This window comes from Rhineura floridana, chromosome 12, assembly GCF_030035675.1.
Source record: "Rhineura floridana isolate rRhiFlo1 chromosome 12, rRhiFlo1.hap2, whole genome shotgun sequence".
Classification (NCBI taxonomy): domain Eukaryota; kingdom Metazoa; phylum Chordata; class Lepidosauria; order Squamata; family Rhineuridae; genus Rhineura; species Rhineura floridana.
This window is the reverse complement of record NC_084491.1, coordinates 4,068,027-4,086,149: the sequence shown is the minus strand read 5'-3', so window position 1 is coordinate 4,086,149 and position 18,123 is coordinate 4,068,027. Positions and strand designations below refer to the sequence as shown.

At 44.1% G+C, this 18,123-nt stretch overlaps 1 protein-coding gene across 1 annotated transcript in view; it reads left to right on the top strand.

The window, feature by feature from the left end:
* SLC4A5 (solute carrier family 4 member 5) overlaps positions 1-18,123 on the top strand; it is a 127,164-nt gene that overhangs the window by 64,665 nt on the left and 44,376 nt on the right. The window contains exons 5-8 of the mRNA XM_061592631.1: positions 1,053-1,213; positions 4,626-4,778; positions 5,350-5,445; positions 9,804-9,859. Of these exons, the coding sequence (XP_061448615.1) occupies positions 1,053-1,213; positions 4,626-4,778; positions 5,350-5,445; positions 9,804-9,859 (466 nt within the window). The remainder of the gene's footprint in view (positions 1-1,052; positions 1,214-4,625; positions 4,779-5,349; positions 5,446-9,803; positions 9,860-18,123) is intronic.

Sequence of the window (18,123 nt, the reverse complement as noted above, 5' to 3'; positions counted from 1 at the left end):
AGGGGGGGGCAGGGGAGGGAATGAAAAACAGAATATTCATGGCTACACAACCAACATTTAATTGTTATATTTGTTGGAATAGAAATATCCCAGCACTAAAGTGTAAAAGTATTAGATATAAAAAGGCAATAAGACACATTTAAAATGTGTTTCTTTGACCTGTGGCATTGGTATTTAACATAAAGCTTTCCCCAGTGACTAAATGCACAAACACCCAGCAAGAGGTTGAAACAGCTTTTGGGCTTGCCAAATTGCAGCTCTTGTAAGTCATAATCGAAGGCATATAACAACAACAAAAGTATAGTATGATTGTGTTTCATTGATTTTTGTATACCACCCAGAGAATTTTGGTCAATAGTATAGAAATAAATACATTTTTGGTCCAGACTTTTAAAGATACACATTTAAAATCATCCCCACCCTTGCCTTAACACGTATGAGAATACTGAACAATATTGCTTAACCCTTGCCTCCCCACAACCCCCATGTGTGTGTAAATTGCATACAATTATTTCTTGAAAGCAGTAGTTTAAAACTGACCATGGTTATAGGGCTCTTCCAGATGACCTGAGCATACATCCTGTTTTGTTTGCACAAAATTTGTGTAGAGGTCATGATGATGTTGCTGTTTGCTCTGATTGGTTTGCAAGGTGGGTTATATTAAGTCACCCAATGTCACCATTATCAGAGACCTTCTACTGTATTATCATTTTTCATAAAAAAGAAAAAATATATAAGGATTTTGGTTTGTTTTTGGAAGTGAATCTGTGCTCAAGAACTCTAAATACAATTTAATTGCCTGACCTATATTTGTTGTACGCAGTCGAGTCATATCTACAAAATAGTGGCAGTCTGGAATCAGACATAGACAGTTAAATTGGCCTCACCACCACCACCACCACCACCACAAATACTCTTAAAATGCAGCACCAGCACCCTTACCTCTCAACAGAATTTGAGCATCCTGTTGTGCAAGACACTCGGCGTGTGATTGTGCCACCTGTATGCCATTTATGCTGAGCACCATTCATGTCTCAACTCCTTTGTTTCAGGTGGATTAAGTTTGAAGAGAAGGTGGAAGAAGGAGGAGAGAGGTGGAGCAAACCTCACGTGTCGACCTTATCTTTGCACAGCCTGTTTGAGCTACGCACTTGCCTGCAGATGGGTACCGTGCTGCTAGATCTAGATGGCTACTCCTTACCACAAATAATAGGTATGAACCTCAACAATACGGTTGTATAAGCCACTCAGAATCACTGCACAGAGCAATGAGGCACACACAAGTCTTTTCATCTAGTAACGAAGGGTGGTGGCATGTTACCAATTCTTCCAAGCTACACAGGAAGTGGACTGGACTGCGAAAGACCAACCCAAATTGTGTCTGCATTTTTACAAATTTGTAAGGCAGTACAGTATCTCAGAGAGGAGGTCAGGTCTCCTGCTCCCTTGGTGCATTCACTATAGCTGCCCAATTTCCCTGCTTTTTAAAGTTTGATAGAAAAATCTGTTTGCTATAGGTACATTATTAAACCGCAAGGGGTTTTTTTGCCTATTAGTGAATTTCTCTGCTTTTTAATCCAAGAGGTAAGAAATGAGATCCTGTGCAAGTTTGCTGAGAATAGATTGGTCATTTGCATGCTTATTGAATTCAATGGGATTTACACCCATGCAATCATGCTTAGAATAGATGAAACTGACCACAGGGGATGGGGAGGGTGGGAGGAGGAAGGGCAGGGGTAGGAGAAGAGTAGGCAGGTGAGAAAGGGCAGAGGGGAGGATGGGGATGGGAGCAGGCAGGAGGGGAAGGGGGGAGGAGGGCAGGTTTGATAATTGGCTTGCTTATTGAGTTCAGTGAGATTTCCATGCAAACAGGATAGATGAAACTGACCACATGGGAGGAGGAGAAGAGGGAGGGAGGGCTGAAGTGGGCAGGAGAGGAGGAAAAAGGAAGAGGGGGAGGAAGAGGGAGGGGAGCGAGGGGAGGGCAAGGGAAGGAGAGAGAGGGAAGGAGAGGAAAGTCGGGAAGGGGAAAAGCAGGTTTGATCATTTGCATGCTTATTGAGTTCAATGGGATTTACTCCCATGCAATCAGAATAGATGAACTGACCATGGAGGAGGAGGAGGGGGAGTGGAAGGAAGGCGGAAGGAGGGAGAGGAGAGGAGAAGGCGGGGGAAGGGGATGGGGAGGAGATGGGGAGGAGAAGGGAGGTGCGAAGGAAGGGGGAGGGAAGGGGCAAAATGGAGGGAATAGGAGGGAGGAGGAGGGGAGCGCAGGTTTGATCATTTGCATGCTTTTTGAGTTCAGTGGGATTTACTCCTATGCAATCCTGGTTAGGATAGGTGAAACTTACTTGGGGGAGGGGCAGGAAGGGGAAGGGAGGAGATTGGGTAGGCACGGAGAAGAGGGAAAGCCCCTTTCATTTCCAAAAGGAAAACATTGTGAACAGTATCATTCTTTTTCAGCGTTTCCCCCACCTTTTTTTCTACAGCAGGCACATGTAGTCTCCCACTCAAATTTAAACCAAAGCGGTCCCTGGCCTCATCCACACCAGACTTTTATTTCACTTTAGACAGTCATGGCTTCCCCCAAAGAATCCTGGGAAGTACAATCCCCAGAAGAGGGGCTGACTGTTCAACTACTCTGGCCACTGGAGCTCTGTCATGGAAATAGGAGTCTTCTAACAACTCTTAGCACCCTTCACAAATGATACTTCCCAAGATACTTTGGGGGAAGCCATGACTGTCTAAAGTGAAATAAAGGTCAGACATGGGTGTGGCCCCCTGATTAGCCAAGCCAAACAGCTGTGAGTCTGGCTTTTAGAACACTGACAGTTGGTTCTTACTGAGCATGCCTGGGCTTATCATTAACTCCAATCCTAAATTTCTTAAATTAATTAAAAATCAGCCATGCATTTTTTTTAACTTTTAAACTGCAGAAGATGAAGTTCAGATTATGGGGCAAGGTCAGTAATAGGATTACAGGTACTCTGTGAACATGGCTGATTTTTAATAAATTTCAACAAATTATGAAGACACAGAAAAAAGTCCAGCACTTTGAACTCTTGATTCTCTCTGACTGTTGTGCGTATCACCATGGAAACTTAGAGGGTTGTTAAGCAAGCATTTCTGATTTCAGGACTATACATTTTGTTAGGTTTTGTTCTGAAGTGAGCTTATGGGAAGCAGCAGAATGGCATGGGGGTATTTTCAATGTAACATTGCAGAAATCCAATTGTGAAAAATCCACGCTGGCTATAGTATACAGCCACTCTTGTGGCTATATCAGGAGCAGATGGGATTAGAAACAATAATCTTCGTTTCTTTGTGCAGCTGCCTCATGTGGTGAAATGTTAGAACTGCAGTTTTAGATAATGTTCCAGGCAGGCAGAGACATATTCTCATCTTTTGGACTGACCCTGCCCACTCCAACTGCCCACTGGACCCTCCTAGACAGGAAGGGTTTTAAGGGCTTCCTGGCTATACTGGGCCCTTAACTGCCTCTGATATGCTCCTGTGCATCCTTTGGCTCTGACTTTCTTGGCTCTTGTTTCCTGGCTCATGCCCCTCCTCTGAAAGTTGCCACAGAGTGCTGCCTGACACTCTCTTGCACATAAGGGGGTCCTGTGGCTCTCTGGATATTTCTGGAGTGCAGCTTCTGTCATCTCAGGCCATTGGCCATTAAATCCAACAATATCTGGAGGGGTACAGGTTCCCCAACCCAGCTCTATGCCTCCATCAGTTTTTGGAGGCTTCTAAGTTGCTGCTTGATGCTGCTGTTTTCTATCACCGGGGTGTTGCAGGGTTTGTTCTAATTTTGATGTATTTATTTATTTCGTTCAATTTATATACCGCCCATAGCAAAATAGCTCTTGTTTTTATTTGTTTATTGTTTTGTTAACTCTTGGTAGGGCCTGGGGTATCTCTTGTGACAGAAAGGTAGCACAGGTATATTTAAATAAATAAATGCACCAGAGAGAATGTGACATTTTGAAAATATTTTTAAATAATATAAAAGATGAGACGTTATAAATAATAGAATCATAAAACAGTAGAGCTGGAAGGGGCCTATGAGGCCATCCAGTCCAACCCTCTGCTCAATGCAGAAATCCAACTTAAAGCATTCCCGACAGGTGGCTGACCAGCTGCCTCTTGAATGCCTCCAGTGTTGGAGAGCCCTCTGCCTCTCTAGGATGACTGCTTGCATTTTTGAGCAATTGTGTATGTGTGTGTTTATTAAACTTCTATCCTGCTCTTCTTCCCCAAAAAGCCCAAGTGATAAAACAAAATAGTAAAACAATACAATTTAAAATAAAATTGAAACATGTATAAAACATTTTAAAATAATTAAAGCATCTAAAAACATTTAAAAACAATCACATATCCTCACAGCTAATAATTTCAAGGTTGCCAGGAACAGTCTATTTTAATCATGAAACACCTGGGGTGAACAGGAATTTTTAAAATTCCTGTTGAATGTTAATAATGGGAGCGACAAATACACCTCACCTGGGAGCACACTTCACAAATGGGGAACCACTACCACCAAGACAGTTGTAGGCCATTAAGGATGTTGGGTGGGGTGGCCTTGTGGACCACCAGTAACATGGGTAATATCTCCTTCCCAGATGATGTCATTGAAAAGCAAATAGAAGATGGCCTCCTAAAACCAGAACTGCGGGAGAAAATAAGCTATGTTCTGCTGAGGAAGCACCGTCATCAGACTAAGAAACCCATCCACCGATCGCTGGCAGATATTGGCAAATCTGTCTCAAACACAAGTGAGTGCAGATCACCCAGATTACAATTTGCACAAAGCTGAGATTGGGAGGAGTGGAAGCAGCACATTTGTAATGTTAGTTTGACCCTAGGTGCATCCAGGCCCATTGTCTTCTTCTGCCACAGGATCATGCCCAGAATCATATTGGAGGCAGGATGTAGTTCTGATCTATGCTTTAAAAAAATAGATTTCTGTAAGGGCCAGCCCTACCATTGGGCAGAGTGAGGCAGCCGTCTCAGGCAGCAGAAGCTGAGGGGTGGCAGTGAGATTGTAGATGACAAAGATGTGTGTGCCACATCAGGCTCTACAATACCTAAAGATAGCGTGCTGCCCTCAGGGGTGGTGAAGGGTGCTATCCCATCACTAGTGTTGAAGTTATATCCACTAGTTCTGTCCTTTTGCCTCAGGCAGGAAAAATTTTGGGCCAGCCCTGAGTTCTGTGATGAATAATGTGATCTGTTCATTAACTCTAAAGCTTTTAGGGAATATCTCAAATAAAAAATGCAAAGGGCAACCCTTCAAGTTGTCAAGGTAATATTCTCATTTTCAGTCTTCTTTCTCCCTGTTCACAGATCGTAGCCCTGTCCAGAGCCCACCTGCAGGGGCCAGTTTTCACCATTCATCAGAAGATCTCAGAATGCGACGGAGTGCAAGTTACGGGCGATTACGTGAGTTTCTTTCCAGTCCTTCCTCACATAGAAAGGCAGGAGAGAACTCAATAGGCGGGAAACGAGTTACTTTGGCAACCCCAAGTCTTGGCACATGGCACCAAGTAGAAGGTGCTTGCGTCTTTCCTCCTGATGCACCTCTACAACCTGCATGCCCCTGTGGTGCCTGAGTAACAGGCCGATGTGAGAAAGCCATGATTTCTGATGCTGAGCTGGGTCCAGACTTGGCATGCCCCAACCGGACCCACACAGCCAAATTGGTGTGGTGACAATGACTGTGGTGGAGAAAACTGAGGTTTGCTTAGGATGTGAAGGGATTATTTGAATAGTCTCTGCTCCCAAATCCATTTATAGCCTGCTGCCATTTAGCCTAATCTGAGAAGCATACAAGATACGATCGGGTTGGGTTGAGTTGGCCTTTTACTGAAGAAATCACATCAAGGATGGACAACATACAAGGTAGGATCTCTAGATAGAATTCCCAGAATCCCAGCTCTCGTTTTTGAAAAATAAATGATATTTTGTCCGATATAGGTGCACACTGAACCACATTGAATGTTACTTCACACACACACACCGGTACACACATTGGGATGTTAATACATGCACTCACTTCCCAGTGCATACAGTCTACGTAAAAAAAATACAGTGTTAGGGAACTGCAGCTGTCCCACAGGCTATGGTACTCAAGGCCATGGGCTTTCTTCACTCCCTGTCCAGTCCACATGGCCTGCTCCTAGCACCAGAGCGAGGGACCAAAGTCTTCTTCACCAGCTCTAGTATCTTATGTTCTGCTGCTTCTGTTCAACAGAACTGGACACTGACAACTCTAGAAAGTTGGAGTACAATTATATTCTGGCCTTGTTTTGCATTTCTAACTCATATTAACATACCAGGAATCTAAAGGCCAGCAATGTTACAATCTCACCTTTACATGTCACTCTGATTACATCAAAATTTTAGATAATCAAAATGCATAACTGTTGCACAATAGTAGCAGTTTATTTTAAATTTATTTAAGTAAGTGTACGATTCCGACGTATGGCGACCCTATGAATAGGGTTTTCATGAGGCTGAGAGGCAGTGACTGGCCCAAGGTCACCCAGTGAGCTTCATGGCTATGTTGGGATTCGAACTCTGGTCTCCCAGGTCGTAGTCCAACACCTTAACCACTACACCACACTGGCTCTCTAAATTTATTTAAGCTGTCTCAAAAGATCAATAGTCTTTCTTCGGCCAATAAGTAACTTACTAGCAGTTTGATTTAATAATGTCTCTATCAAATAAGGTAGGTAAAGTTATTTAAATGATAGGCCAGTTTTAAACTGAAGCCTTTTGCAATTTATATATAGGTCTGAGATTGCCAAACTGTTTGATCATCATGAACCACATCTGACCTCTGGGACACTCAGGACAGTTGACTGACATTGAAATAAAAGAGAACCGCCCTCTGAACATTTTGCTTTTTCTCCTTCCATTCTTGCCTTCACACATTCATTGCACATTCATCAGGTGGTGACTTTTATGTGTGAATGAGCCATCACAGGCCAAAGACCATAGGCAGAATTTGCATGTCATCTCATTGGCTTTTTCATTGAATTGGTCCACCCATCATCATCTCTATATTAGTCCTGAGCGTGAGGTGGCTGATGGTGAGATAACATATACCTGCTATTTGCTGGTGTTACTCGTACACATGTAATTGGAAACAGCTTTGCTCTGAACCCCTTCACAAATGCACCACTGTGAGAACACCAACCAAAGATGCAGGTTTCAATGAATGCATAAACTGAACATGCGCGTACACCCTCAGATTTTTTGGGGTTGGGGTCATTTTTTACTCTATTTCAATGGCAAATTAAGCTGAAATCAGCTCTAGTCTAGTAAGAAACAATGGCTCCATAAATGTTGGGTTAGCTTACTAGCCAAACATTGTTTGTGGTGGCCACTAGGGATGGGGGAGAAATTTGATTCCGTTCACATGTAAAGCCAAATCTATCAAATTTGCACTTTCCGAAACCATATGAGAACCGAAACTCAGCCATCCTTGGACATTAGCACTTTATCTGAATTTTGTGATGCATTTCTCCAACCAAACAATGTTTGCAAAAATGCATACATTAGGGGAGAGTGTGCATAATAATTGAATACATTAGTGAAAATAACATACAAAATGCATTATATTAGCAGGAATTGCTTGAAAAATGTGCACATTAGTCAAAACTGTATACAAAAATGTTTTCATAAGGAGAAATTCACAGATGCTGAAGAATTTTCATTTTCATAAAAAAACAAATCACTATAAAGAACCAATAAAAATACAGTTAAAATCAATATGAATATTTAATGCTGACAAGCTGTGGACCACTTCAACGGAGTTTGCTGTTGACTGATGGTCCACAAACTATCTCAGCAAGGAAGCTTCTAGTTTTGAAATCATCTTACTGACCATCTAGAAAACTCTGGAATGAATAATAGGGAAATCTTTCCCTAGGCAAGTTGCATAAAGGGCAATACAGGATGTAGTCCACAGTCTCTTCAATCTGGCCTGATCTGCAGATGGTTGGCCTATTTACCAGTCAGATATGCAGTCTATAAATGACTGTGAAAAAGACAAATAATTGGGTTTTAGAACAAATTAAACCAGAACTATCACTAGACGCTAAAATGATGACACTGAGGTTATCATGCTTTGGACACATAATGAGAAGACATGATTCACTAGAAAAGACAACAATGCTGGGAAAAACAGAAGGGAGTAGAAAAAGAGGAAGGCCAAACAAGAGATGGATTGATTCCATAAAGAAAGCCCCAGACCTGAACTTACAAGATCTGCAGAGGGTGGTTCAAGACAGGTGCTATTGGAGGTCGCTGATTCATAGGGTCGCCGTAAGTCGAAATCAACTTGAAGGCACATAACAACAAAAACAAAAAATAATTCATAAAATTGCATAAACATGCCATGGCCAGGTGGACTGCCACTGGGAGAGGCAGTTCTCCTGGGGAAGGCGGGGGAAACAGCAATTGCTTCCTAGCTGAGCCTGTGGAGTGTGCCATGCTGCCTCACCTCCCTCTTTGTAGGAAACCACTTTCCACCCAGGGGCTGCACTCTCTTCTAGGCAACCTTCTGCAGACCACAAGCCAGTGGTGGGCAGGGCCAGCAGCACAAGTGGGTGGAACAAGTGTTAATGTTACCTTTGTGTAGTAGGCTTGCTTCTAACCTACACCTGCTCAAACTCCCTCTCCCTGAGAAGTAAGAAGATCAGAGTTAGAATGAGGCAAAAGCACTCAAGGAGGGCACAAAGCAGAGCCAGTGAGAGATGTAGCCTGGGGAGAGTGCCAAGGACCAGATGGAGAGGCATTTGGCCCTTGGCACCCCTGTGATTTACTGTGAAATGGTTGCTAATAGAACCTGCCTGGGCCCTGAGATCTTCAGGAGAGGCCCTTCTCTCAGTCCCAACACATTCACAAGCTAGACTGGTGGGGACGCGAGATAGGGCCTTTTTGGTGGCAGCCCCTAGGTTGTGGAACTCCCTTCCTAGGGAGGTAAGAATGGCCTCCTCTGTGCAGTCCTCCCATCGGCAGGTAAAGACTTTTCTCTTCCTACAGGTTTTGGTACCTGAAGGTCTTAAGGACAGGGCTGGAAGTGGGTGCTGTACTGTCATTGTTTTATCTGCATGGCTATTTAAACTGAGTTTGCAGTATTTTAAATGTTGTTAAATGATATTAATATTTCAGTAGTTTAATTATATTTTAAAGCAGATTTTTGTATGTTCTTAATTATGTGTACTTTTTATCTGGAAGCCGCCTTGAGTTCCAGTTTGGAAAAAGGGCAGGGTATAAATAATAATAATAATAATAATAATAATAATAATAATAATAATAATAATAATAATAATAGAAGACAGGTCTAATAATTTTGTAAACTGCCCAGAGAGCTTCAGCTATGGGGCAGTATACCAATGTAATAAATACATACATAAATAAATAATTAAATATGCAAATTGTACCTTTTTAAAAAAAATACTGATTTGAGATTGCCACAGGGTTATCCTGAGGCTGCAGGGCTGATTGGCCAATTGCTGATGGGGCTGAGCAACTAGTGGAGGAACAGAAAGGTGCTGCACTCACCTTTCCTGAGCAGAATCTCCTGCACCTGGTTGACCTGGCCTATGGACAGGAGCCAAAAGGTTGTCCCATGGACAGGGGCCCCAGAGACACTGCAGGGGCCAATTAGGTGAAACAGTAGCAGGGTGGGTTGCTTCCCTTCCCCCCTATAAAGTCTTATAATTCCCGACCCCTGCAGGAAAACAACAAGCTTCTCACCTTCATATACAAACATGTATTCACCCCTTTAGGCCATGCCCAAAGCAGAAGCATGAATGACATCACGGACACACCAAGCACAGACCAGGTAGGTTTCTTTCTTTCTTTCTTTCTTTCTTTCTTTCTTTCTTTCTTTCTTTCTTTCTTTCTTTCTTTCTTTCTTTCTTTCTTTCTTTCTTTCTTTCTTTCTTTCTTTCTTTCTTTCTTTCTTTCTTTCTTTCTTTCTTTCTTTCTTTCTTTCTTTCTTTCTTTCTTTCTTTCTTTCTTTCTTTCTTTCTTTCTTTCTTTCTTTCTTTCTTTCTTTCTTTCTTTCTATTAAAAACCAAATACTGGCCCCATGTGTAATCACTGGCTTCCCATAATTAAAGCACCTGAACCAGTTGTGATTTTCTTGCATGCATGTCCCAACAAAACCAACTATGTTTATATCGTGTTTAGGAGGTGTCTCGGGAAGGAGGGACATAGGTGATGCCACCCCAATTTCACTTATCATTGGTAGGAGGTATAGCCATGGGGAGGTAGAGAACTACCATAGGAGACGAGGGCAAGGCTATCTACATCTTGTTCCTTGCTCCCACTCCTCCCATGGATGGGTTTCTCGTTGCTCATCGGCTGTGCCCGCTGACATGTGTGTGCTGTTGTTTAACGCCAGATTGGTATGCAAAAAGATCACACTCACCCATAATTTGAATGTGGATGAAGGTGCCAATCTGGGTGGATGATCTAGGAGGTGTTGATCTGACCCAGCTTTGCCCACCAGGATACTCGGTGCAATATCAGCACAGGGTACAGGGATAGGGGCAGGAGGGGTTCCTGTGGTCCACAGAACTTCCATCTCTGTCACCAGGAAACCAATATGTTTTTGGAACTCACTGTGAGGTCCTACACCCGGTGTTAGGCCAAGGAGACAGTAAACTAACTGCTGGTATACCATCCACCTTGCTGCCCAGCAGCCTCTCTGGACAAGCTGGTAGAGGCCATCTCGGCTGTGGTGTTGGAGGAACCCAGAATTATAGCCCTGGGTGATTTTAGTATCTACGCTGAGCCTGCTTCTAGTGTTCTGGTTCAGGACTTCATGGTCTCCATGACAACATTGGGGCTATCTCAACTTGTCACCAGTCTGATACATAGGGCAGGGCATGCCCTCAATTTTGTTTTTGCTCCAGATGGTGGCCTAGAGATTACCCCACTGACATGGTCAAACCACTTCCTGGTGAAGTTTGAACTTATCGCTCTGATCCTTCCCTGCAGGAGTAAGATGGTCCATCCCTGGAGACTAATGGAATCCACTGGATTCTTGAATGCCTTGAGGGAGTTTCCAGTAGGTAGAGCAGGTGACCCTGTTGAATCCCTTGTCACTCTCTGGAACTACAAGTATCGGGCTCTTGACACTGTTGCACCAAGTGCCTTTTCCAGCCTTGTGGAGCCCCGTTTGGTACACCAGTGAACTAATGAAATACACCAGACAACAGCATTAGTGCAAGTGGCAAAAGACATGCTATGAAGCTGACTGGGCATGAGTAAAACAACATAACTGTGCCTAGTGTCTGGCGGTGAGGTTGGCAAAGAAGGATCTCTTCTCTGCCTCCATCGCAGAGCTTTTTTGTATTGTCCTGGGTCTATTAACATCAACTCCAGAAGCCCACTGAGATTTTTTTGCAAGGCACTTTGAGGGTAAAGTTGCTCACCTCCGTAGCAATCTTGACGCCCCATCCACATTTACTGTAGTCCCCAGTGAGGTGTCCAATGCAACGCCTGCTGCAAGTTCTTGGGATCAGTTTCAGTTGATGCGGCTTGATGATATGGACAAGGTACTTGCGACGATGTGGCCAGCAACATGTCTTCTTGACCCTTGCCCTTCTTGGCTTATTAAAGCTTGCCGAGGGGGTATGCCCAAGTGGATCCAGGGTGTGGTCAACACATCTTTGCAGGAGGGAGTGGTCCCAGCTACTCTGAAAAAAGACAGTGATCCAGTGCTCCTGGAAAAGCCCACCATGGACCCATCGGTTTGTGACAACTTCCGCACAGTTGTAAATACCCCCTTTTTAGGGAAGGTGATTGAGAGCGTTGTGGCTCAGCAGTTGAATTGCAAGTACTCCTGGATGAAACAGATTATTTTTACCAATTCCAAACTGGGTTCAGGCCTGGTTATGGGACTGACTTGGCCTTTGTCACCCTGATGGATGACCTTAACTGGGAGGAGGACAGGGAGAGTATGACCTGTTATTCTTACTTGAACTCTCAGTGGCTTTTGATACCATTGACCATGGTATCCTTCTGAGTCAACTTGGAGAAATCAGTATTGGGTGTACTGTTCTACAGTGGTTCCAATTCTATCTCCAGGGTCGTTTTCAGAGAATAGCATCGGGAGATTGTCTTTTGGCCCCCTGGCAGTTGTGCTGTGGGGTGCCGCAGGGTACCATCTTGTCCCCAGTGCTGTTTAACTTCTATATGAAGCCCTTGGGAGCGGTCATCAGGAGATTTGTGGCAAGGTGTCAGCAGTATGCTGATGATACCCAGCTCTATTTCTTTGTAACATCTGAATTGGGAGAGGCCATGCAAGTACTGGACCAGTGCCTGGTCTCAGTGGTGGGCTGGATGAGGGCCAATAAACTTACTTTGAATCCTGCAAGATGGAGGCACTATGGGTAGGTGGTTCCTTAATCCAGATAATTGGTGAATTGCCTAGTTTGGAGGGAGTTGAAAGAGCAGGTTTGTAGTCTGGGGGTGCTCCTGGATCCATCTCTGTCACTAGATGAGGTCCAGATAACCTCAGTGGCTAGGAGTCCCTTTTACTAGGTTTGGCTAGTAAGACAGCTGCAGCTGCTTCTGGACTAGGATAGCCTGATCACTGTTGTCCGTGCACTGGCAACCTCCAGGCTGGATTACTGTAATGCATTCTATGTGGGGCTGCCCTCGAGATTGGTCCGGAAGTTGCAGCTGGGGCAAAATGTGGCCAGGCCAGGCTTCCCAGAGGTCTTCTGCATCTTTAAAAGTTGTGCAGGAGGAAGGGAGAATTCCACCTTGTGGTTTTTCCCATTACAGTGTTGCAAGAACACCTGCACTTGCCTGACTTTCTCTTCTCCTAAAGATACAGGATCAGTCTCAGGCCCTAAACTTGGCGACCCTAGTGCTAAATGAGGCAGGCAGAATAGCCTTAACTGGGAACAATAACAATATATTCTAGGGCTATGGGAAAGAGTGAATAAAAATGAATATATGAGCAAGAGTAACATACAAAAATGCATTAGATAAGGAGAAATCATGTGCAAAATGTGTACATTAGACAAAACTGCCTACAAAAATATGTTTATAAGGAGAAATTCACACTAAAATGCTGAAGAATTTTCATGAGCATTTTTTTTAAAAAAAAAGTTCACAAATTTCTGCAGAAATGTGGAGAACTGAATTTAATGTTGAAAAAAATGAGAAACAGAGAACTGAAATTAATAGATCTTTCCATCTCTAATGTGCACCGATTACTAGGAAAGAGATGGGCAGAATGTGGATTGAGATTTGCTGGTAAGATCTCCAGGTGATTTGTAGTAGATCAGCAAGCATTTCTGATTCCCATTTGTTTTCTAAGAGCAATTGCAAAGCTACTTTTCCTACTTAAATTAGATTGCTGAAAATGAAGGCAGCTCACCAGGAGTGGACTTTTGTGTGGGATTGTGTGAGCTCCGTTCAGTTCTGGTCCTGAAAACAATTTCCTAGGCTCAAACTGTGCTCAGAGGTGCTATCATTATAACTGTGGGTGCTTCCAGACTATCTCTGTTTTCTAGTGGGATTCAAACACACAGTGACAAATTCAGGTTACACAATTAAAGTTGATTTGGAACAATCCCACTTTTTTAAAAAAAAATCATACTTTTTGCAATAAGGAAAGTGATGAGAAAATGCACTGGGAAATAATAATATATGGTGGTGCAACGTTGTTGCAACATAAATTGTCTAACTTCCACACAAACAAATCAGAGTGAATGCTCAATAAACAGGTTGTCTGAAGCAATCTGTATGCCTTTTGCACCTGACGTTCTTGGTAAATCTTGGTGTTCTAGCAAAAAACAAAGCCGATCCAACAAGCCTGAAGTCTGCACACCCCTGGGCTAGAAGATGGCTGTTTAAGTGAGCCTTAGGGACTACTAGCAACTGAGCACAACCCATTTGCTTTGGGGAGCGTTAGTGGTGGGAATTTGGCTAATGAAGAGGTATGAGTATTTGCAGCTGGCAGGCAAAAAGGAACCAGGAAAAGGGGCCATAGAATCATAGAATAGTAGAGTTGGAAGGGGCCTATAAGGCCATCAAGTCCAACCCGCTGCTCAATGCAGGAACCCAAATCAAAGCATTCCCGACAGATGGCTGTCCACCTGCCTCTTGAATGCCTCCAGTGTCGGAGGGCCTCAGGAGTCTCAAGGACGTGCTGTTTTCCTTGGAGGCTGTTGCTGATTTGCAAATGAACATTGCCATCCCGGATTGCCCATTCCCCCACGATCAGTGTGTATGTTTGTAAATCAACATAACAGTGCAAAAAAAAATTGTAAGTCTCCAGAGTACTGTCCCTCCCCAAGGAAGCAGCTTGTGCCAGAAGCTGCCAAGGCTACTGGAGGTGAGTGAAGAGGGAAGGAGCAGCAGCTCAGTGACAGAGCATCAGCCCCCACCTTCATGCTTGTTAGACAAGGATGAGGGTTTTATTACCTGCCCTTCACCAGAAGGTCTCAGCCGTCAAAGTCCAGGGTAAAGAGGTGTATCTTCAACTTCAAAGTTGTATAATGAAACTGCCAGTTGCACCTCCATGTGTGTTTGTGGGGGGGAAATTGCACAATTTAGAGGTGGCCACAGAGAATGCCCTCTCCTGGGTCACCACCACCTGCAAACTTCTGAGGGCGGCAGTATTATAAAAAGGGGCCTCCTGCCATCTCAGAAGCCAAGAGGTGTTGTAGGGAAGGAAGGCCAAAGAGTTTTGGGCTTCAAACTCTAACATAAACACTTTGAATTGGACCCAGAAATGAACTGGCAACTAATGTAGCTGTTTTAAAACAGGCTACATGAGGTCTAAATGGAACCCCAGCCAATAATCTGGTTGCTTATTTTGGTGCAGTTGAAGTTTTCAAGCCCTCTTTGTGGACAGCCCCACATAGAGCGCATTGCAATAATCCAATCTGGAAGTTACCAGAGCATCTCTGTCCAAAAGGGGTTGAAGCTGGCAAACCGACTTGAGCTGGAAAAAGCCGCTGAAGACACCTGAGACTCCAGTGGCAAGGTTTGATCCAGGAGCACTCCCAGCTTTCGGGCCTGATTCTTCTGGGGAGTTCAACCCCATCAAGTACTCAGGACACACAACACCTCTGTCTTGACGTTTGTTTTGACACTCACTGGGTTTACTTCTCTCAGAAATGTGATCTTTGGGTTTGGGCTTGTTCGCTTGATAGTTGTGTAACATCACTGCCTTTCTGCAATTGCACGAATCAGTTTGACACAAGAAGCAGAGAGGGTTGATAACTCTGGAGGGAAGAAATCTTGGGAATGTTTTGCTTTGTTACTGTTTGGTATTTTAAAAATATAAAATGAAATAGGAACTAAGTTTTGTGGTCCTACTTCTTAGCAGAGATATAAACGCAAGCAGCAGAGTGAGAATATAAACCAGCCCACCTTTCCCTAGGCAAAAAATAACAGCAGACACAACCTTCTTAGGTAAAAGAGAAAGAATATTTACTCACGACCTTTCATATGTTCAGGAAACATAGGCTCTAGCTTAGATGAAAGAAAAAATAGAAGTCTTAGTCCATTTTAGTCTTTGATAGTGATTCTCTCAGGAGAGCAGCTGCCATGCAGCCTCTCCCGGAGATAAAAAGCTCAGTAATGGAGATTATGCAGGAATCCCCAGGACAGAGGAAGCCAGGTAACTAATCCCACCCATTAGGAAGTTACATCATGGTAAACAGGTACATGGGATATTTCCCCAAATATCCCTTAAAGGGAACATTTCCCTTTTACAAGGGAACATTCAAGTTTGCCTATTCCAACAGTTACCACTACTGAGTGCTGCAGATTCAATGCAGGGTATGAAGAACAGGGTGTATATTTTGAAATAAACAAACTGTTTAGACATAAATTCAACAGGTGCAGCATGAAAAAGCTTTGGTGAGAAATTCTACCAAATTCTGTCAAAGGCACTGGAGTGAGTGGGTGCTGGGTGGTGGTGCAGTTGTGGCAACTAAAAGTAGTGCTTTCGGGACATTTCCGCAGTTCTCCACAGTGAAGATTTGATTTGACCCAAAGGGAAAGACTGTAGGTCAGTGGCAGAGCACCTGCTGTGCATGTAGAAAATTCCAAGGATTCCAGGCTGGGAGGGCAACTCCTACCTGAAACCCACTGCCAATCAGTGCAGACAATAGGCTAAATAGGCCAATGGTCTTATTCAGTGCAAGGCAGCTTTCTCTATCCATGTGTTCATTCTTAATGCAAGCTGATGTCTCCTCTCCAAGTGTTGCTCGTTGAAAAGTGGGCGTGGGGAGGGTTAACCTAAGGCATACAAAGTATTTCATCCCCAAAACAACACTGGGCTTTAATCAGCCTAGTAGGGACTTTTCCATGAAGTTTTGCATGAAGCTTAGAGGCTGCTCTTAATGCCTGCTTTCTGCTTAAAAGGTTTGTTGGCTTTTTTTCCATTATGGATTTAAAAGATTAGTAGAAAGGGGGGTGGCAGGTAGGAGGGGGAGCTTTCTGCCTTACTCACATGCCTCTCCTAATGCCAGCATATAGATTATAATAAACCCCAGCCTGAAGTTTATTGAGCCCTTTTAGGCTAATAATAATGAAACAGCCACAGGGGAACAAGCTTCTTGACCTGGATCTATTAAATGGGGCTTCCACCTTCCACCACACACATGCCTCTTTTGCTCTAAAGAAGGAGACAAAGGGCGGCTTTAATGGTTGCATAAAAGAAAGAATTCCAGGAAGGTGTTTTATCAAAACCTGCGCCTGAACAAATACTCTTTTCTCCTTTTCAAAGAAGCCACATGCTGCTTTGTATCTTACCACCCCACAGTTGATGTTTCTTTCTAAGATTTATTAGTTACCTTCCCAATGTGATCAAGCTGACAAACTCGGCATCACATTGCAGTTAAGAGCATGAGCTATGAGTTGGAAGACCCTGAATCAGATTTCTTACCTTGGTAGCCCTGCTTAAACTGCCATCTCTCACTTCTCCCATCTGTAATTGGGGAATAATGATATCTTACAGGGTTGTTGTAGAAGGTTACTGAGATAATGTACATGAATCACTTGGGGAGAGGGCTAAAGCACGGTAGTAGAACATTTACATGCAGAAGGTCCCCCAGTGATAGGGTGGGGAGCAGTCATCGGCAGCATGTTGGGGAAATGGGTGTCCCCCTGACCTCCTGACAGCTGAGTCACCACTGCTTACTGGGGGGAGGAGGGAGAGGCCACAGGGAGGTTGGCCTGCTGCAAACACACAAGTGGAGGCAATCCCTTGCTCCTGCCAGTGTTTGACCCCTGCTGTCTCACCCCCTTCTCCTCTCCTTCCTGGCAAGCAGCAGTGCATGTTGGGAGGTCAGGTCCCACCCCACCCCACCCCACCATCCACTCCCGGCTGGGAAGGACCCTTGTCCAAAATCCTGGAGAGCTGCTGTCAGTCAGTGCAAACACTGCTGATCTAGATGGACCCAGACAAGGCTTCCTATAAGGGTGCTTTACAAATATTCTACTGCGATGTTCTGCCCTGGTCATATGGGGAGGATTTAGCTGGGAAGTGCCGTTTATACAGTCAAATGCTAGTGTTCTGGATTAATTTCATACTATTTGGGTACAGTACCCTCGGGGGTTCTCCTCAGAAAGTGCCACTGGATTTAATGACAGCCAGTAGTGTAGTGGCAAATTCAGAATTGCAGGGTCCCTTCATGGTAGTCACAGCCATGCCCTCTCCCCTTCCTCTCCTATTTTGCTGCTGGGTTGAGAATGAGAGATCCTTGTTAATGCCTTCACCCACCACAACAGATGTTCTTATGAGGCAATGAGCATGAAAGAGGAGTGTGTTAGCTACTGGGAGGACTCTTCTCAGTGGCTGACTCACCCCCTTTCACTCTGGGCTGCAACCAGCAGGAAAGGACAAGGAAGCATATTAGAAGACCAGTGGCCAACACACTCCCTTTTCATGCTGGTTGGCTTGTGGGATGCTGGAGACATAGGGACGCTGCTGGGACCCTGATTCTAAAAAAGTAGGGGGTCTAAAAACCCCTGAGACCCTGGATGACTACACCCCTGAAGACAGCTGCATAAGATCACAGTAGAACTTCTCAGTGGATCACTCAAACTGATATAAGGCAGCCTTTC